We start from the raw sequence: 21,857 nt of genomic DNA, 5'->3' as shown, positions 1-21,857 counted from the left end.
AATTCAGTAGGTCACAACCAGCACCTCTTTTTTCACTGCAATAGACTAGAAAATCAAAATAACTTATAAAGTAGGTATTGTTTTGCAAGATTTCCTTTACATAGAAATATTTATGTCTATAACAGGTCATGACTTAAGAAAATCCTTGCAAATCAAGAAATGTTTTAGGGGTTTTGTTCCCACAACTAACACTAAACTCATTTTGGGGTACAGAACAAAAGATAATTAAGCATAAAGCCTTCTCTGATTGGCAGGAATGACAACTAAAGCCCACATTAAGAGAAACAGATCTTTGAGCCTTCCTTAGATGCCACTAATGCACAAAAGTTATAATTTTCCAATATCAAGGAATCTGAGAAAATATTCCTAGACTATAGTTCTCATCTTGGAGTCAAAGAATGAAGGTAAAGAGAATGAACTTTTCTCTTAGAGAGAAAAAAAAAAAAAGAAGTAGTACATAAATTCAGGATCAGAAATCACAGGAGTATTTAATTTAAAAGAGTCAGGAGACTAATCCAGCAAATGGGACAAAGGACTATCCTGAAATACAGAGTATACTGGGATATTTCAGGCCTGAAGCACACTATAATAGCATTTATTGAGCACTGGTGTATGTCAGGCACTTGAGACACACAGTTCCAATTTCTACCACAATTCCAAGGGAAACATTAAAATTCCTAATTTACAGGTGAGGGAATGAGCTAAGAAAGGGTAAGTGGTCTATTTTTACTCTCCCTACCTTTAAGGATCCTCTCTGCTCCTTGGCTATTCAACATTGGTCTAGGGTGTGTTAGGCACTCCTCTGTATTCACTCCCTAGGTCATTTCATCTACTGCCATCTCTACTTCATTGTCTCCTAAATACATATCTCCAACTCAGACCTCTTCTCTGAGGACCTATATACCTAACTGCCTATTTGACATCTCCACTTGAACTCTAAAAGTTTTTAATTTCCATCCCTCCACTCCACACCTGGCAAATTTCCAATGCTCTACGTCAGGAACAGCATCATCACTGATTAAGCTGCACAAGCTAGAAACCAAGGAGATATCTTTCCTATCTCTTTCATCATCTTTAGTCTTCCCCCACATATGCAATACGTTATCAAATCTTATGTATTTTAAGTATTTCTCAAATCCATCCCATTCTGTCCATTGCCACCACTCTCCCTCCCCACTCCAACTATTCAAAGCTTTTATCATGATTCGCTTAAACTACTGTAAATGCCTACTGGTCTTCTGTATCACTCAACCCATACTCCATACTGAAACTCACTGATTTCAGATCCACTAACTCTGTTAATTTCAATTTACTCTTAGGCTAAATAACAAAAATTCCTAACAGTGCTAAAAAGGTCTGCATCTAGTCCCTAGTCTCAAATCTCTCCTTGTATTATTCTCTCCCACAGATCAGGTATCAGCAAACTACGGCCTAGGGGACCAATCCACCCTGCTGCCTGTTTTTAAAAATAGCCATACTGGGCTTCCCTGGTGGCGCAGTGGCTAAGAATCTGCCTATGGATGCAGGGGACACGGGTTCGTGCCCTGGCCCAGGAAGATCCCACATGCCGCGGAGCAACTAAGCCCCTGCGCCACAACCACTGAGCCTGCGCTCTAGAGCCCGCAAGCCACAACTACTGAGCCCGCGTGCCCCAACTACTGAAGCCCGCGTGCCTAGAGCCCGTGCTCCGCAACAAGAGAAGCCCCCACTCACCACAACTAGAGAAAAGCACGCACGCAGCAACAAAAACCCAACATAGCCAAAAATAAATAAATAAATAAATAAAAAGAAGCCATACTCATTCATTTACATATTGTCCATGCCTGCTTTTTTTACAGCAGATCTAAGCAATTATAATACAGGAGGTATTACCTTCAAAGTCTCAAATATTTATTATCTTGCTCTTTACAGAAAGTTTGCCAACGACAGCTTTAGATCAATGACTAGCCACAGTGACCTCCTTTAAGAACATGCACATTCTATTCATTCAGCATTAAATATTCTTCCATCCACCCAACCATTCCCCTAATTAAGTCCTATTCATCTATCAGATCTGACAAAATGACAAGTCTCAGGGAAGCCTTTACTCACCCTTGTAGACCAGTATATCCCAATTCAGATTAGCCACATTTCAAGTGTTCAACAGCCTCACATGGCTTGGAAGGACAGCTCCAAGTCAGAGGTCTGTGTATTTGGGAGCACTCTGTTCTGTTTTACTGGTAAATGTGCCTGTCTCTGAGCCAACAGCACATTACGTTAAATACTAAAGTTTTACATTATCTGATAGAATAAGCACATATATCATCACCACTCTACCTCTGCCTTTCTTCTTCAAAAGTGTCCTGGCTATTCAATATTTGGTTTTACTATTTACTCTTCCATATTTGTATTAGAATCAGTGCAAAATTTCTTGAAAAATCTTTGACACTTTGAATGAAACAACACTGAATCTAGAGATAAGTCTGAACAGCAATAACTTCTTTATGATAAGCCATATTCATGGACAGGAAGGCAATAGTTACTCCATTTATTTAGATCTTCTTTAATGTCTTACAATAAAGTTTTATAGTTTTCCACACGGAGGTTTGCACATGATGTTACAATTACTCCCAGGCACTTGATAATCTGCCATGCTTTCATAAATGGTGTCTTCTCTGATTATGTTTTCTAGTTGTTTACTGCTGATGTATAGAGATGCAACTGACAATTACTGATCTTACATGGAGCAGTTTTGCTCTTTTATTAATACTAATAATTTATCTGTAGATACTTTTTGGCTTTTACATAGGCAATCATATCATCAGCCAAGAGTAACAATTTTGTTTTTTCCTTTCCAATGCTCATCCTTTTAATTTTTTTTCTTATCATACTGCTTTAACTAGGATCTCAGTATAATACCAACTGGAAGTGGTGATGGTGTGTACATTCTGTCTTGTTCCTGGTTGAAAAGGGAATCCATTTCCCTAATTAGGATGATGCTTGTTGTAGATTTCACTTGTTTGCATATTTATAGATACCTTTTCTCAAGTAAGTTCTCATCTGTTCATAATTTAGTAGCTTTCTCATGAATTAAATTTTATCAAGTGCTTTTTATATACATTGTTGGATTTTTTTTTTTTTGGTATTATATATTCACAATCCCTTATGTAAAACCCTTAGGGTAAGATATTTTAGAATTCAGAAAATTTTAGTCATCATCCCTACTGTACAGTACAAAAAACGTCTATTAGGTAACAACCCCAACAAACTGTGGGTCAGTACCTGTATTCAAATACATTAATACACTTGCAGTGAACTATATGGATATTCACTCTAAATAAGACAATGCTTGTATGTAGCCTCACACATTAGTTCAAGTCAGGTTTTCCCACCAAGAACAGGGTAAATCAGATTACGCTGCCAAGTTCTAAACAAACTTTTGGTTTTCAGAGGTTACTGGATTTCAAAATTGCAGTTAAGGGTCTGTAGACCTGAACTTTATTTAGAATTTTTGCATGTGCACTCATAAGTAAAATGGGACTATAATTTTCCTTTCTTATATTATCCTTCACTGGTTCTGGAATTAAGAATAGATAACTTCAGAGAATGAATTAAAGAATGTATTATCCTATTCTATTTTCTGGATTTATAGAACATTGGAATGATCTGTTCCTTAAAAAGTCTCCTGTAAAATTACCTGGGTCTGGTATTTTTATGGCAAGATGTAACTACTACTTCATGATTTATTTAATAGTTACAGGATTATTCTAAACTTTCTTGTCGAGGAGTTTAACTTTGTTTAAACTTTCAAATTTGTTGACATAAAATTGTTGATAGTATTCTCTACTATCTTATTAATCTGATCTATCTGTAATTATATTCACCTTTTCATTCTCAGTATTTATGCCTTCTCTTTTTATCTGATCAATCTTGCCAGATCTTTGTCTGTAATTTTCTAGTCTAAAAAATGTTAACCATCATCTGAGCCGACAGTGAGCTGTAATCTTTTTGCAACGGCAACATCAAAGATCACTGATCACCGTAACAAATATAAGAATAATTTAAAAGTTTGGAATATTGTGAGAATTACCAAAATATAACATGGAAGCAAGTAAGAAGTAAGCAAATGCTATTGGAAAAATGGTGCTGATGAAGACTTGCTTGTTGCAGGGTTGCTAAAAACCTTCAATTTGTAAAAAATGCAGGATCTGAGAAGCGCAGAAAGCAAACTGCAATAAAACAAGCTATGCCAATGTATCAAATTAATATTGCAAAACTGGTAGATCAAAAGGGAAAAAACAAACAAATGGGAAGCTTACAGACAAACAGAAAAAAATGAACAAAAGCAGGCTTCCCTGGTGGCGCAGTGGTTGAGAATCTGCCTGCTAATGCAGGGGACATGGGTTCGAGCCCTGGTTTGGGAAGATCCCACATGCCGCGAACAACTAGGCCCGTGAGCCACAACTACTGAGCCTGCGCGTCTGGAGCCTGTGCTCCACAACAAGAGAGGCCACGATAGTGAGAGGCCCGCGCACTGCAATGAAGAGTGGCCCCCACTTGCCACAACTAGAGAAAGCCCTCGCACAGAAACGAAGACCCAACACAGCCAAAAATAAGAATAAATAAATAAATTTAAAAAATAAATCACTTTATATCTGAGTTTCTGCAGAGAGAATACACATATTCAGCTAGAACTTTTATGCTGAAGAATATGAAATCAAACTTCCACCCCAAATAAGATAAAGCACAATAAAATGTAATAAGTAACAAAAAATAATCTGCCCTCACAAAATACTCAGAAAATTTTAAAAAGCTGTCAATTATATTTACTGAATGACACAGGCAGCCTAAGTTCTCACTGATGTCAAATCCATTCTCTTAAAAAATAATAATTTTTTAAAAGTCAAAAGCAAACATCTTTAGAAACATTATGAACCATACATTAAACTTACCTTTTTATCTTCTTTTACTTTGTGGGTTTTCTTCTTCATTTTCTTATCATCTAACTCCTGGTCTGAAGTGATTGCAGGATTATCAATACCACCTTTCCAAGTTTCAACAGGAGAAAGAAGTGGATCTTCTTCACTTCCACGATGTCTTCCTTTTCTTTTTGTTTTAGAAGTGGTGAAAGCTTCATCATCACTTGCATCTGAATGCGTTCTTCTGTAGTATGACTTGGCTTTACTGAATAGGGTTTTAGATTTGTATTTGTATTTTGAAGGTCTCCGTTCCCCATGACTTTTTGAGATTCTATCAGAAAATCCATTTTCTTCATCTCCTTGGGTGTTATTCACAAATGAGTTTCGAATTTTAATAATGCGATTCTGACTATCATCTGGGACAACATATATCTCATCAGAATAGCCTTTCTGTTTGAAAATTGTGTCAATGGGTTCTGAATAGTTATCTGAAGGATCCATATCTTCAGGATGTGCCAAAGGCACCCGGGAGGTCTGTTTTCTTGGATTTTTACCAATACCAGCTTCAATTGTTTTTAAAAGGTTTGGATCCAACTTTTTCACATTTGTCTTAGGTACAACTGGTTTAGGTTTAATAGGTGGAGGCACTTTATGGTTGCGTTCATGGTCATGACAGTTTGGTGTGCTGTGAATAGGATATTCATTTCCTTCCAAATCTAATCTATATCTGGACCGGTCACTAGGCGTTGGAAGCAACTGTACATCATCCCCAATTGGACTATAAGGAGGTGGTGCTTCTGTATCATCATCTGAATCAGGGTAGTTGTTATAGGGAAAACAGTCTCTGGGAGATGGCAGGAAAACATCTTCACTTTGATGGGTTGATTCCCTTGTATTATCAGATAAATAGGAATTTTCTATCATACTTTTTTTCTCTAGAACATCACTGAAAAACAGTGTAAAGACCTCAGTTTGCCGATGATACTGAGATAAAGAATACAGTGCCGTAAATTTAGCAGTGATCTCAGTTGCAATGTGTTCTCCTTCAGTCATTAACTCTTTGATGGCTTCATTTTCAAAAAAGTCTGCTTGGCTGTCAGTAACTGCCACCAGCTGTACAGGAATGGTGTCCTGAACTTCTGACAGAAATGCTCGAAGCATTCCCATTGATGCTTTCCGTTTGGCAGAATAAACTAATATATACCCATGAACCAGTTCATCTTTCCTTACTCCAATTGAGGAATGGTATGATAATATTGTGATCTGTATTCGCCTCCTTTTTTCACCAATGATTTTATCAAGCATTAGTGAATTATTCTGTCCAGCTTGAGCAGCACTGCAAGAATGAGAATCAAGGAAGGGTGAAAGAATAAGATCCACACTAAATGGATCACCACACATGGCACACATGACAATTCTCAAGTCAGCTTCTGATACATCCTTATTGGTGGGAACTGGGCTCACCACATCTAAATTATGTTTAACTGATTCTAATACTCCTCTTAGAGCTTGCTTTATTTGGGTTTCATTAAATTTACGAGGATATGTACCAGCAGGTACATCTACAAAAGGACATTGTAACTTGTTTGCCAACTGTTGCCCTTGGTGCCTGAGAATTGGTAGATTCTTACTAATAGAATCTCTCTGATTAGCCAGAATTAATGTAAATGGAAGGTTAGCCATATACTTATCTTTTCTGATCTGAGAAGCTTCCGTTCTTATTTTTCCGATAAATTCCCCAATAAAATTCAGTGACTCAATGGAATTAAATACACAGAAGCACCCATGTGGTTTAAAGGCAGCAGTCCACAACTGACTCAAAAAGTAAGGCGACTTGGCATCAACGGGCCGAAGATCAAGTTCATAAATTTTTCCATCTAAGGCATACTCATCATCAGTGGATTGTGTCCTTATCTCATTTGCTAGTTCTTGGGAAAGGCCATCCTTCCCTAAAATGAAAAGGTTAACTTTATCTATATTGGTACTATCATGATACAACCGTAAGCGGCCATGATCCAACTGCAAAAGACTGCTGGCAAGTAACTGCTCTACTTTAATGTCTGTACAGTTTTGACCACTAAGACATGTTTCTTTAGTGGGATGATAAACAAATCCTATATGCTTAAGTAGAAGAGACTCCCTATCAGGTGCAAGTTTCTGTAAAGCTTTGTATCTAGGTTCTTCACTCAAAACTGTATGAATTTCACTCATTTTATCTGAACTAGGTGTTGCATTAAGATCTAAATCATAAAAAAGTTCAGAATGTTCAAAAAGCATTTCCTGAAACTCTTCTTTGGCTTTTTCAACTATTTCTCGCTGATGCCTACCATACACCTCTTTGCTATCAGCCTCAGTGATATATTTGAAGGCTTCATCCTCCATAACAAAGCACATAACTTCCTCCCATGGCTGCCCAGGTGAAATAAACTGAATTTTTTCCAAAGTCTTCTTGAATTTTTCCTTCATTTCTACCCTCCTCTTCTCTGATATTAGATGTTGTACATGGTTCTGATAGACTTTTTCAGCTTCTAAAGTGCTCAGAAGGTCAAATGGGATCCGTCTATCATTAATTTTGTCTATATGGTCAGTTTCATCCCAAGGTGTTTTTTCTAGCACCACAAAACATAACTGAAAATCTGCTCTCTTTTCCATTAACTTCAAAGCTTCTGACCAATTCAAATGTTCAATCTCTTCTAGGTTTGGCAAAAGAGTGTTAAAAGCTCTTGGTAAAGTATTTATATATTCTTCTCTTCTTTTTCTTATATGTTCCTGTTTAAGTTGTTCTATATGTTTTGAGAACGTATTTCTGGCCTTTCTTGTTCCCTCTAAGTTGATGTAGTCCTCATAATCAGGATGATTTTTCAATTTGTTACTAACAGTTTTCCAAGTTGCATGATAATCTCTCACAGTCTGCACAAGTTTTTCAAACTTATCTGTTGCTGTGACAACAAGTTGTCTCTGCGTTTTATAAGCATCCAGATAGGGAATAATTTTAGGCTTGCCACGAGTTTTATCCAGCATTTGTACCAGTGCAGTGAAACATGTCTCAATGTTGACATTAAATCGTGCAGATGTTTCCACTACAAGAAGGTTCTTTTTGTTTGAAGCAAATGCCTGAACTTCTCTAAGATAATGATCCACACATTCATCACATTTAGTTGCTGCTATTATTACAGGTTTTTTTGATTTTGATAGTTGGACAAAAAGGTTATTTACAAATTTAAGTTGATCATCAAACTTCCTATTGCATCCCTGACTTACATCAATGCACAATAAAAATCCATCTACATTGAGCTTCCCTTCAGGCATCTGCTTCTGTTCAAAGTCTTGCTCCAAGCCTAGTTGATCAGTGCAAATGTACATTAGTTTTTCTGCTGACTGCAATTTAGAGGCAGCTGCACGTTTTATATATGGTTGCAAATTCGTACTCCGATGAGGCAAGAAAGTCTGGTCATCAATGAACTCAGTTTGTTCAATGACATGAATTTTGCATTCTACTCCATCTTCACCACTTTGTGTTATGTCACCCCAGTACAAAAAGTGATCATTGTTTACTACTCGTCCTCCAAAGTCAATGGTGCTAAGCACAGAAGTATGCTCTGGATAATATTCATCTGCTTTTGAGCGTACAAATCTATTGCACAAACAAGACTTTCCAACTCCACAGTTACCTTTGTCTTTTTCAGTCCCAGAGAGTCCAACTACACTGATGGTATAGGATGGGGGGCGAGGCTCTTTGTTTTTTGCCATCATAACTCTCTTGTCATGTCTCTACATTCATAAAGATAACCAGATATACTTCTCATTCTGAAAATAAAATCATCTCAAAATACAGATCCCGAATTTCAGAACTATATTTGGTTCTTTGTATTTCCCTCATTTCTGTGCAGAAAGGTCTTCAAGATCATATGGATCATCTTCCTAGAAAGAGAAAAAGGACAAATCTTAATCATGAATTACACATGTCGAATTATATACATATTAAAGATGTTCATAACAAAGCACCAGACAAGTTAACAATGTTACATGTATTTTAAGAAATCACCAAAGACAGTTTATGATTTACTGTTATAAATGCAAGATGACCTCAAAATTTAAGGCAAATCTAACAACTAAAAAAACTAAATACAAATTTTAATGTGATCTTACAAACTTTAAAATAAAACCCTCTTAACCAAATGTGCATTTTGTTTCTATTTCTTCCTATGAGTTTGAGGAAACAACTAGTCCTTTCCCCTCCCTCAATTTTCCTGCCTTTTCTGACTGGAGGCTGGCTATGTTTGACGATAACATACTAGTTGCGTTAACAACTCTCTCACAATTTTAAAAAACTATCTGCTTTCTATAACATGGCTTCTCAAAACTTATTCCCTAAAATGGAATTTCGTATGAATTTAGCAAGATTTTAGAATTAAAAAAATTTTTCAAGAAGTTTCAACATACTCCTGTGAAATCTATCAAATTTTATATCTAAAACCAATTAAGAATATTCATATACTTAAACAAGGAAATAGAAATAAATGAACAGTTAATACAAATAATGACAGCGTTTAACTAGATCAATGCTTCTCAAACGATCTAAGGACCAACTTTTATTTCATATCTGTAAGTCAATTTTTAAAAATACAATGAATGAAATGTTTAAAAAATCTAGGTCCCAGTTTCTTATTAGATTCAAGAGACACAAAATTACTATCAAATTGTTTCTAAATGTTTTTGATTTCTGCATTTATTCTCTCTCAGAGTATTTACAAAGAGCTCACAGATCACATTTTGAGTAGCACAAAGCTAAAGAATTTTACGATTATATATTTGAGAAAATCTTTTAGAATTATTTGATATACCAACAACATCAAATAAACTTTAAGAATTGCATGTAATTTAAATTAGGTTATTTGTGTGGAAGCAATGAATCAGTCTCTCACGAAGGTTTTATTTGGTGATTCTTCACATTCTTTCGAGGTGAAGGAAAAGCAATACATCATTTCTACCACATCAAAATTTCACAAGGAAAATATCCAGTCATGTACATCAACATATGTGAAAATTATCTTCAATCCAGACAAAATAAAAGAATAAAAAGACCATGAGGAAAAAAATAAAAGGTGAGAAAAGAAGCACTACCTGCCCCCAATATGTGGCTTCTCCACTACCCTCAAAATTGCAAGTAAACATCTATTTAGGTTGTGCTGCACATCTGCTATACTAACAACTAATAGTAAAGAGAAATTATTCTTGAAATTTAAAATTCTAATATTTCTAGTACAATAATATTTTAAAATAAAATTTCAGATTTATTCTTGTATTCTGTAAGTTTATCCTACCAGCCTCAACCAAATATTAATTTTAACAATATCAGCCATCTGATATTCAAGCAAAATGTTTATTAGCTTCAATTCGGTAATAAATAAAATATTGCCATGTTGAAGGAGCAACATAAGTAGTAGAAAACCATGAGTAAATAGAACTGATTTCAAATTCAACTCCTAGTATTTACTAGTTTATGACAATAGTAAAGCCCTAAACCTCTTGAGACATGGTTCCCCCACCTATAAAATGGGGCTGCCTATCTATACAAATTTAAGAACTAATTTTTTCTTTAATGTTAAGTGCTTAGCAAAGAAAAGGATGCTTAATAAATACTAAGTTCTGTTTTTAAAATTTGATTCTTAGAACCAAGGAAGCTGTTGAAGATTTATAAAAAATGATGTGATCAGACTGGTGACTTACAAATATTTATCTGGCAGCAGTATATACAATAACTAGCAGTATAAGAAATTAGGGCAGTCCCACTCAATGCTCTTAACTCTCTTTCATTAAGTAAAAATTTTAAAAGATCTTAATGTGATCAAACTGAATATTTGCACTTAGCACCAAGTTTTAACATTCTTTACCTAAACTGCATAAAAGAACAACTGGGCTACTTAATGGATATTTACTGAAAAGACAACAGTGAACTAACTGGATAACAAAGTTATAAACAGTGATAAAAAGGGAAATTAGTTTGTGAAAATAGCATAGTGATTCATAACTAACAATTAAGAAAAAAAATTGAAAACACAGTGGAATACAAGGTCTATTCTTCTTTCTTACTAAGCAAGCAAAAAATTGCAGAAGATATCCTTTTAAATGTACATCAAAAGAAAACATAACCAGTGATTACTTTGGGGAATTTTTACATTAAACAGTACAAACACTGGAACTACATATAGCTCTTTATTAACTCTTTGGTAGACAAACATCTATTCTGAAAACTAAGAGCAATTCAAAGACTGTCCCTTGCTTTCCAGCTTAAGAGACACAAAGTTGTTAATAGAAAGGTAACAATACAACGTCATATGGACCTGAATATTGCAGAAAAGTTTCAACTACAAATCGAATCCTTGTCATAATGGTCACATCTTTGTTAATATTTTTTACATATACTTATTGAAATACATGAAAAGAATCATTCATGCTCTCCTAGAGCATAAACCTCAAAAGACTGAAATACTTTTCTATCTAAAGTTATAGAGCATAAGAGTAGAAATAAAAACACTATCACAAAATCAATTTTTAAAGTTTCAGAAAGAAAAAGGCCTTAAAAGTAAATGAAGATGAGTGGAGGCATGAAGTCTTCACTCTTTCATCAGTCATTGAAAACTGGAAGGCTTTTTATCTAACAGACAAAAAAAACCCTCTATTATATTGAGGATAATTTTGAATACTAAGGCTTCAACACATCCTAATTAATTTGTTAGTGGCTGTCTCTGAATTACAAATACTGAAGTTTAAATTAAAAATAAGGTAGCTTTGTGTGACATTTATGGTTAACAAACAAAATTCACAGTAAACTACCAATTAGACACAGTGAGGAACATCCATATTCTTTTTTCTAACGATGCTCTCAGGCAGGCTACCTGCTGGTATTCTGAAGTCAGATCCAGAGTTTATGTCATGAGTCACCATATAGTGATTTTCAATTTCTGGTGGGAAAATTCTTTCATCTAGAGGTGGGAAAGAACGCTGGGCAAATAAATAGTTGCTCTCTCCGACTCTTCATCAGAGCAGTGTCTTCTTTATTTGATTTACAGGTTTACTTAACTCAGAAGCTAAAATTTATAAAAGTGTTTTCAGATTTTTTAAATGTTTCAGAAATCCTAGACCAGAAAAAAAAAAATTGTTGCCATCCTGCCCTCAAAAAGATTTTACCATTTGTTTGAGTATGCTATTACCACCTCAAGGGAGAAAGACAGCTCTCATGAGATTGGCTGTAATAGGTTATAAAGAAATTTACTTTCAGACACTTGGATAGTTTATACATACATGAATTATCCACTGGCCCTCACTATCCAAGTCAAAACTGCCCTCATTAACTAACCAAGGTAATTTTTCTTCTGTGCTGAGAAAAACAGAATGCCTTCTGTTTTTTTTGTTTTGTTTTGAGTTCCCACTAATAAGCTAATAGTCAATATCTACCGGCAGGCTGTTTGATTTAATTTGAATATTCCTTTCAAATATTTTTAATGGTAATATTTGACTATGTCAATCCAGACATATCTTTTCTATTTTTGACATAACTATTTTCATATAACTAAAAATACCTCGTTTTCTCTAACATCTACTATCATGCTGATTTTTGCTCATGAAGAAACCAAGAAAAAACAATGACCTACTCAAAGTTACGGGGTTAAGATGAGTCTCTTGATGACCAATCTTTACTTTCTTAAGCAGTAGTGCTGCTTTTAATAGTTTGCAATGCAGTTTCTCATCCTGCCTTTAAGATTATCCTATAAACTTTCACTTCAAGGAAATGTTTAGATTAAGCATCCTTACAGAAATTAATGACAATGTACAATTTTTGAGTGGAACTGTCCTACAGTTGTCTGCTGCAATGAAGCTATCTCTACAACTAAGTTTTCTGAGATATTTTAAGCCATTCAAACATAACATGCTCCTTTTAATGGAGTTTTAATAACATGAAGTGGTTTTCTGCAAAAAAAAAAAATGTTTTTAAGTTCTATAAGGGATCTAGGAAACTGAAAAGATTCTTAGTAATTCTGGATTTAAACTAAATTTTGTTTTGTACCTTTTCACAAAACTGTTGCACTCATTATTCAATAAAAAGTATATTTTAAAAACTATTTTACACTTTTAAGTTACCATACTGTGTCAGGAAATTCTTGCTGGCCCTATCTTCAAAATACATCCAGAATTTATTGCTTTTCACTACCTTTATTGCTATAACTCTGATCTCATTCCACTGTCATCTCTGGCTCTGGATTATTCCAAAGGCTTCTAAACTAATTTCTCTGCTTCCACTCCTGCTCCCCTTCCCCAGTCTGTTCATAAAGCAGCCAGAGTAATTCTTTTAAAACGTAAGTCAGACCCTTCCTTTCTTTTGCTCAAAACTCTCCAGTGGCTCCTAAAAGTAAAAGCCAAGTCCTTTCAATGGCTTTCTACAAGATCTACCTTCTCCAGCCCTATCTTACTCTCTGACCTACTCTCATACTATTCTCCCCATTCTCATTCTATTCCAGTCACAGTGAGAAACCCTGAACTGTTGCTCAACAAGCTAAACATATTCCTACCTTTGCACTTACTTTTCCTAGTACTCCCCAAATTCCCCTTTGCTTACCCTCCTAACTTACTATACAACTTACTTCTTTATTATCTGTCATTAACTCTATCCCTCTCCCTGCCCCACTCCAGGTTTAATAAAGATGCACAAAGGCACAAATCTGTTCATTCCATCATCTGGGCTCCCAAGAGCCCAGAACAGTCCTTCCCACATAGTAGCTATTCAACAAATGCATGAATGCTAATAAATATTAAAATCAAATGTTCTTAAATCTTCGGTTAAAAAAAAAAAAAGTAAAGCATGTTAGGTTTACTAAATAGGTATCATGATTTATTAATCTAAAAGATTTTCTAAAGCTATTTATGGAGAAAATATACATATATTCAAGGTCCCAAAATTTTTTGTCAAAAATTAAGCCATCAGAATAAAGACTAACTATAATCTATAATACCGTACAGGCATACCTCGGAGATACTGCAGGTTTGGTTGCAGACCACCACAAGAAAGCAAGTATCACAATAACGTAAGTCACATGAATTTTTTGGTTTCTCAGTGCATATGAAAGTTATGTTTACACTATACTGTAGTCTACTAAGTGTGCGATACCATTATGTCTAAAAAAACAATGTACATACCTTAATTAAAAAATAATGCTGTTGGAAAAATGGCATCTATAGACTTGCTCTACACAGGGTTGCCAAAAACCTTCAATGAGCAAAAACACAGTATCTGCGAAGCGCAATAAAATGTATGCCTGTATTCAGCCAGAATAATCATCTAATTTTTATTTTTGACACCTAAAAATTTTTTTAAATCACAACTATTTACTACAGAAAACATTTCAAAGATCTAATTACGCAGAAGCAGCAGCTCTGTAATTATGTGCTCCATCTTCTTTAAGTCAAATAGAGAAAATATCCCTTAAATAAACAAATATTCAAGACAGAAGCAGATCCAAGCCCAAAGGTGATCATATATTCCACAATCTTAAGTAAACTTATCTAGAATAGTTTGAGAATAAAAACATCAACTGTATACTAAAAGATGAATATGGCATAATATTGTCTTAAAATATACTTTTCTTAATGTTGCTAATTCTCAATGACAAATGTATGCTGTAAAAATTAGAAGAGGAAATGAAAAAGTCATTTTAACATATAAAAGATAGCTAAGTAAACAATGTTAACACCTGTAGGAGAGTCAATCATATTCCATGTTTTCTTTGACCAAGGTTTGTACCACATAAGCACACTATCTTAAGGTTGAAAGGAATGCTAAAGGCATCATTCCTATGAATTAGTCTTTACTGAAGCATATCTTGGTAAGATTCAGGATAAACTGTTAGGATGGAGATTTTGTTTTGTTTTTTACCATATTCCTAGCACTCACATCAGTGCCTGACACACAGTGCGTGCTCAAGTATTTGATGACTGAATGAATCAATCTCCAGACTCGGATCCCAAACCACTGGACAATCTTGAAGTCATATTTGCAGTCACAATTAACAAAAATCACATACCATTATGGGTCCATAAGGTTTAGCACAGCAGAATATTCTAATATAAAAAGTCCAGTATTTTTTCCAAGATCTTTAGTCTGCTCATTAACACAAACTATAGGTTTATAAACATTAAGCCTGAAGGGTCCCTTCCAGAAGGGTCTCAGTAGGCAGTACTCTGAGATCTCCCCAAAACCTACTCAGCAAAGGTAATTTTGCTTTTATCCATTTTTATCTTTTGATATTTCAAGCATTTATTGTTTGAAAAAGTTTCATTGCAGAAAATATTTGAAAAGCAATGATGTAAACTATTCCCTAGATAGATTAACTGCCTATCCTGTTTTTAATCCACACTTTCCTCTAACAACATGTTGTCTCTGAGGACTTGGTGTCAAAGTTATTCTAAACTCTTCCTAGTCCATTTCCTTATTCTGTGATGAAAACAGAAGAACCAACAGTAACCTCATTTACATCAACCTATGTAAGCAACCCATTAAGTACATACTGTGCTTAGCTACTATTTGCTTAGCTTTATGTCAGAAGTTTTGAGAGTACAAAGGTTATGTATAGGAAACTCCACTAAGCCAGGCTATGAATATGCTCCCTTCCAGGGTCTGAGTCCTTTCTTCTCACTTTGAAGAACTGAAAGGCAGGGGGAAAGGGCATAATTTAATGTTTGTTATTGTAATGCTACACAGGAGGGAAAACAAACTACATTAAGTTTAACAATATTCTTAATTATGGGAACATTAGGGAGTCAAATAAGAATCTCAAAAAGGGGTATAGACTAAAAAGGAGGTATGGATTTCTTTTAAAAGGCTGAAAAACACTTTCCCCACTATTTTTAAGAAGCTTTATATATAGTACCATAGCTGAGGCAGTGTGCTATACTATGGAACTGATAAATGTAATAGGAATTCAAAGAAATGAAAAATCAGTACAAATTGGTATAGGTCAGGGCTTGGAAAACTTTTTCTGTAAAAGGCCAGACAGTAAATATTACAGCCATAGACAATACTTACAAAACTGATGATTGGTTATTTATGGACAATGAAATTTGAATTCCATATAATTTTCACATATTTCAAAATATTATTCTTTTAACTGTTTCCTCAACCATTTCAAAATGTAAAAAGCCATTAAATGAAAACAGGCAGCAGGCTGGATTTGGCCCAGAGGCTATAATCTGCAGACCCCTACAACAGATTAAAGGATCTGAGTAAACTCTGAAAACAGACTGGATTTGGATTTTAAAAAGAAGTCCTTCCTGGTGTGTGATTAGGGTGGAGTGGCTGAGCACAGCTGCCATGCTGGAAAGTAGAGACTTATTTCTTATTTATTTCTGAAGATATAAGATCTATAGAAGGTCTTCAAGGGCAAACATGAGTTAGACTTTGTAATGAGCAATAAGAAGCCATTCCAGATTAGACGTAGAATACAAAATTGGATTTGGTAGGGCACAATGCCCAAGAGATGGACATATACTAGAGGCTTGAAAGCACCTGAACTATCACAGAACTGAAAAGAGCAGTCCAAGACAAAGATCTTGGTGACTGGCTGCTAGATAAAAGAAATAAAGACAAATGAGTCAATGTTTCTTAAAGAAAAAATAACCAGTCTCAGCAACAGATGGTGCTATCACTTGAGTTTCAGGTAACAGTATTACCAAGACAAATGAAAATACAGAAATGAAATGAGGCAAAGTCAAGATCAGTAACATCAATTTCAAGATCATAAACTTTAGAAAATTATTTAAGAGACCATTTGATTTAACACTCTTTGTAACAAGCATCCAAAGATTTACCAACTTACAGAGAAGAGTAGAAATCTGGATCTCAGTTTCCCAGATCATAGGAATGTTAATTTTCTACTTTCTCTTTAGTAATCAACCAAAATAAAAATAAAGGAGCAAATAAAAAGAGATACATTATCCTGACTCTGGAAAGGCAAGTATAGAAAGAAACGTAAAATATTGGATCACAATATTGGATCACTAGGAAGAAAATAAACAAACTATATACCTTAACAGAAGCCAAAGAATGAGTTTTCCAAGGCTGTTTGACAATGCCAAATATAATAACAAGGACAGTAATGCAGATGTAATTTCTTTATTTCCCGATTACTCCTCCTATTAACCTTGTGTTAACACTTTTCCCCAATCCTTCAATTTGGCCCACAACATACAAACTGATGCTCTTACATTTTTACCTTATATTTTCCCCTCACCTGTCAATTTATCCACACTTCCCCTGTGCTTTGGGTCCACAGTGTCATTAACTTGATGTCTTTTTTTCTCACTCATCCCAATCCTAGGCAACTTCCAAATGACAACTCCTTTATCTAAACTCCTTTACACCAATTTTTAAATCAATAGGTACTACCTTGTATATGGCTCTTCTACTCTATTTTTAACTGGCATTTAACTATTCCTAAATTGTCAAGCTCACTCCCCACCAAAGCTGTAAGCTCCTTTAAGGGAGCAATATTTTATATTTCCTTTTATCACTCACAGTGCCTAGTTGCTCAATAAAATACTGGTCAGGGATAATAAAATAGACTAAATCTAATACGAAGCTAGAAAAATAAAAATTCACCTTTCCATTAACTCTTCATGATGAAAAGCTTGAGAATCTAACCAAATGGAACATACCAGTCATATTTTAACCCTAAAATTACAAAGTTATGCATAATTTTTTCCCAACAGTCTAATTCTAAGGAGTAAAACACACAGACATGACCAAATATTAACAACCTATTTTATCTGACTGCAAATCTAAGGAATCGTGGACAGTCAACCTCCAAAATACAGTGAAAACAAAAACAAAAACCTTTTTTGTCTCTCTTACATTCAAACTCCTATTTGCAGTCAAAACATCCAAATTCAAATGCTTCTTCTGTAAAGGTTTCCCAAAGAGGCCCTGACAGAAACAGTGGTTCTCTTTTCCGCATCTCTTGGTATTTGTAACTATTTATTCCTGGTAAAGTTACTACTAACTTATCTTGGTACCCCCAAGGCCAGGCACACAGTAAGTGCCAAAAAAGATAATCTGAATTAATGAATACAAATTGGAGGCTTTCAAAAAATTTCTAATGCAGATGATTTCTTTTTTCAAAGGAATTTTTATATTTAAGTATTGATACAATACATTTAATAGACAAAAATAAAGGCTGCCCTGGTTTTGAAGGGTGGGGTATCAGAGGAAGTCTCAAGACATCCAGCAAAACTCCATAAGGGATCCAAGGAACGGAATATGAAAACCAATTAAAGTTCATACTTAAAATTCTTAGCACTGAACTATTTTTTCTTAATTTTCCTAGTTTGAGAAAATTATCAACAACCTTCACTTAAACAAATAGGAGCTTGATTACTCAAGTCACCAAATAATGGATCACTTTATAAAGTTTCTTCACAGTTCTTTAAAAAGCCAAATTCCCTTGGTGTATTTCAAATGTATTTTACAAACATCCTTTAGGAACATAAGACATTACTAAAACACAACACTATACAGCGCTTCTTGAGTGAACTATATTACCTGTATCCTTCCTTGGTGGGCAAAGAAAAAATTAGCCCAAATAAATAGTTTTAAAAATAATATCTATGGAAACTGAAGTTGTGAAAATTAAAACATTCTGTAGCTACCAAGAAAATCTCTATTATGCCATTTCATATTTAAGAAGCGAATACTAAAGGCAACACTTACCTTAAGTCCTGCTAACGATGAAAAAGTAAAAGTTTAGTAAGCTCTTCTTGAGAAATAATTTTTTCAATTTAAAAGTGAGTTACAAAACTGTTTTTCTAAGCTGTGCCACAACTTCAATTCCAAAAAAAGAATGCAAGTACAGTATTTTATTCCTTAAAAAATCTTAACTTTCAAGGTCAAAATAATTTTCTCCAAAAGAACAAGTGTGCAGATTTAAATCTGCCTTTCAAACATAAAAACATGGGGGTGGGGGCATGGTTTGAAAACATTTAGGATAAGTACCATGTGACAGAAGTAAGATATTAATTTTGCAATACAATTTCTAAATGGCTAAAGTAATTTAAATGTGGGGAGAGGTGCTAAAAAATTGATAAAGATATCAGATTCTGTGACAATTCTTTCTCATATCACAGTGTAACACACCCCATTCCCCAGTGCTCTTAAAATTAACGTACAAAGAATGGTAAGACATGCTGAGGTGGGTTAAAAAAAAATGTAGCCTACACATGACAACCAAATTGATTGTTAATCTAGTAACCTGTATTGCTCTAATTTTTGCTTTAAGTCAATCTGATCAATAGTGCTATTTCTTGAAAGTTAAATGCACAGGTATTCCCAGCTTTTCAGTCGTGTATGTTTAGTCACATGCTCCAAGGCCTATGCAAGTTTCTGGTGATCTGCATTTACCAGTCTCTTCCTCTGATCTATTGATGCTACAGATACAAGAAATGTGAGTCAATTACAAAGAACACAAGAAAAAGACAAAAATGAGAAAGCAATTTAAAATGGAAGCAAAACCTTAATCTGGAAACTGCCTAGCAGGTTACCTATATGGTATGTCCATCTAAAAACACTAAATAAGAGTACAGTTTTATCACATTAAAGTCAAATAAACTGGAATTGACAGCAAAACACTTCCAAACACATTTTATTAACATATCTTACTTAACTAAATATTTTTCTTAAGAGTTGAATCTAGATCACATTTTTGTTAAAAGAACCATCTTAAATGGAGACTTAAGAGAAATATTCCCTGAAATGAAGGAGAACATCAATGTAAATAAACACTCCCTAATATACTATTCAAATTGAATACTGGTTTTGGATTTAAGTGGAGTCGACAAACCCCGCCCCCCCAACACCTGTAGAAGATAGCATAAGCAAAAATCAGTAAATATAGCGATGTATTTCACTGTTTTATACCTGAACACTTTTTAAAGAATGATGTCGTTTCCTACCAATCACAAAGGCAAAAGCCAATTATCGCTGGGAATTTAAACTTAAAAACGCGCGTACACACCATCTGCATGCCTATTTTGGCCTAAATTTAAAACATTTAAATTCCCATATATTCAGCATGGGCCCAGACTGGATTTCTATCATATTGTAAAAGCATAAGCTTCTCTCCTACAACTTTCTCGAAATTTTACTAAACGTCCTGATAGTTTGCCTTGACTTTAGAGCACCTTTCAGCCTCAACTGCACCCAGAGCGTCCACCTCACTTGCATTTCTAATAACGCTGGAGAGGGAGGGTGTGAAGGAGTGAGTGTATTTATGTGTGGATAAGTGCGCGCGCGCTCCCGCGCAGCTCCCCACCCCCACCCCGATACTTTTCTTTAGTGGAAACAGGGAGACTCTAGAGGTTATTCTAGCGAGAACTCAGTATCAAAGGCTCACCCAGTCGCAGTCAACCCTTAGGACTCTTGTGTTTTGGTTGCGCAGCGCAACTTCTCATATCCTACCCCGAGCTTTAGGAGCAGAAACCCAGAGAGGAGTGGGGGAGCGAGGGGAAAAAAGTGAAAGGGCCGATCCCCCAGAAAGGCGCTGAAGTTTGCAACGAGGGCTGTGTCTCCGCGAATATGCGCCCACCCCCTCTCCCCCTTCCAGGTGGAACTCGTTAACAGCAGCCACCCGGGCAAGAGACACGGCCACCTTCCTCCCCCACGCACCATCCGAGACCAGAGCAAGTGAGAGCGGCGGGCGAGAGCGGACACCCGGCGGGGCCCGCGCGATCCCCGGCCGCCACCAGGCCTCCGCCAACCCCTGCCCCGTCACCTGTGGAGAAAGCGCCCCCTCCCCCCGCCCACGGCCTCTCTGTCCTTCACGCCGCCCGTATCCTCCCCGCGGCAGCCGCTCCCCGCCCCGGCCTGCGAGGACCGAGCGCGGCGCCAGGCTCCCCTCGGCGGCTGCGGGGCCCCAGCCCCTTGAACTGGTTACAACCGGCGGCGGCGACCAAGCGGGACAGAGGGCAGCGGGCGGCTGGAGGGTCCCCGGCGGGGATGGGGCGAGCCGGCAGGCCCGGAGGAGCGGGGAGTCGCAAGGTCCTACCTAACACCGTCGGTCTCCTCCGTCTTCTCCTCAACGGCAGCGGCCCCGGCGGTGGCGGCGGCAGCGACATTCCTGGGGAGCGCTCCCGCCGCCGCCTCCTCCTCCACTCTCTGCTCGTCTCTCTTCCCCGGCGCGCTCACCGTGCGCCGCGTCCCTTCAGCCACCTCCCCCCGCCCTCCCCAACACACACGCCCCGAAACCTCAAGCCCTACGGCTCCCGCGGCCGGGTAACCCACCCTCCCTCCCTCCCTGCCACCAGCGGCTGCCCCGTCCCTCCCCCTTTCCCCGGCGCCCGCCGCCGCGCCGGGCTCAGTAATGGCGGCCACTCGGGCTCCCTCGCGCTGACGGATCTCTCCCTCTCTCCCGAACTTTACCTCAGCATCTCTCCCGGCGCGCACCGCCGGAACGCACGCGCGCGCGCGCGCTGCCACACACCCGGCCGGGGGCGGAGCGGCGGCGCAGCCTCGACGGGGCGCGCGCGCGCGCAGCCACAGCGTCCTCCCCACAATCCCCCGCCCCCGCCGCCCTCACCTCGCGACGCCTCCCGCGCCGCGAGCCCGGCTGGGCCCCGCCCCTGCCCTCGTCTCCCGGGAGCCTGGGAAGGCGCGAGCGCCCGAGAAGGAGGGAGGGAGTGAGCGCGCGGGGCCGCGTCCTCGCTCGCGTCCCGGCTCCCCCATTGGCTTCTGCCCCTCCCCCTTCTTCCTCCGCCCCTCCCACCCATTGGTTCCCTCTCTTACTCCATTCCTTCTCACCTTTTCCCTTTTACCCATTGGCGTGAGTGTTTTTCCTCTGCTTTCCCCTTTCTCCGTATTCTGCTCCTCCTCCGTCCCATCCTCCACGCTTTAGAAGCTGCAGACCATGCAGCCCTGAG

The 21,857-nt window shown here is 37.3% G+C and overlaps 1 protein-coding gene across 3 annotated transcripts in view; it reads right to left on the bottom strand.

Annotated features, from left to right (window-relative positions):
• Positions 1-21,444, bottom strand: part of ARHGAP5 (Rho GTPase activating protein 5) — a 77,278-nt gene extending 55,834 nt beyond the window's left edge. For 2 of the 3 annotated variants that reach the window (XM_059914064.1, XM_059914066.1), the window contains exons 1-2: positions 20,987-21,151; positions 4,932-8,819 (exon numbers count right to left, since the gene is read on the bottom strand). In XM_059914064.1, coding sequence (XP_059770047.1) covers positions 4,932-8,651 — 3,720 coding nt within the window. In that variant the 5' untranslated portion in view covers positions 8,652-8,819; positions 20,987-21,151. Of the gene's footprint in view, positions 1-4,931; positions 8,820-20,986; positions 21,152-21,360 lie in introns of those variants that run through there. The other variant, XM_059914065.1, reaches the window with a different exon arrangement.
• Positions 21,445-21,857: the final 413 nt, after the last annotated feature.

The sequence above is a fragment of the Balaenoptera ricei genome, chromosome 2 (assembly GCF_028023285.1).
Source record: "Balaenoptera ricei isolate mBalRic1 chromosome 2, mBalRic1.hap2, whole genome shotgun sequence".
In the NCBI taxonomy this organism is placed as follows: Eukaryota; Metazoa; Chordata; class Mammalia; order Artiodactyla; family Balaenopteridae; genus Balaenoptera; species Balaenoptera ricei.
Note: the sequence above shows the minus strand (reverse complement) of the source record. Positions and strands in the feature narration are given on the sequence as shown.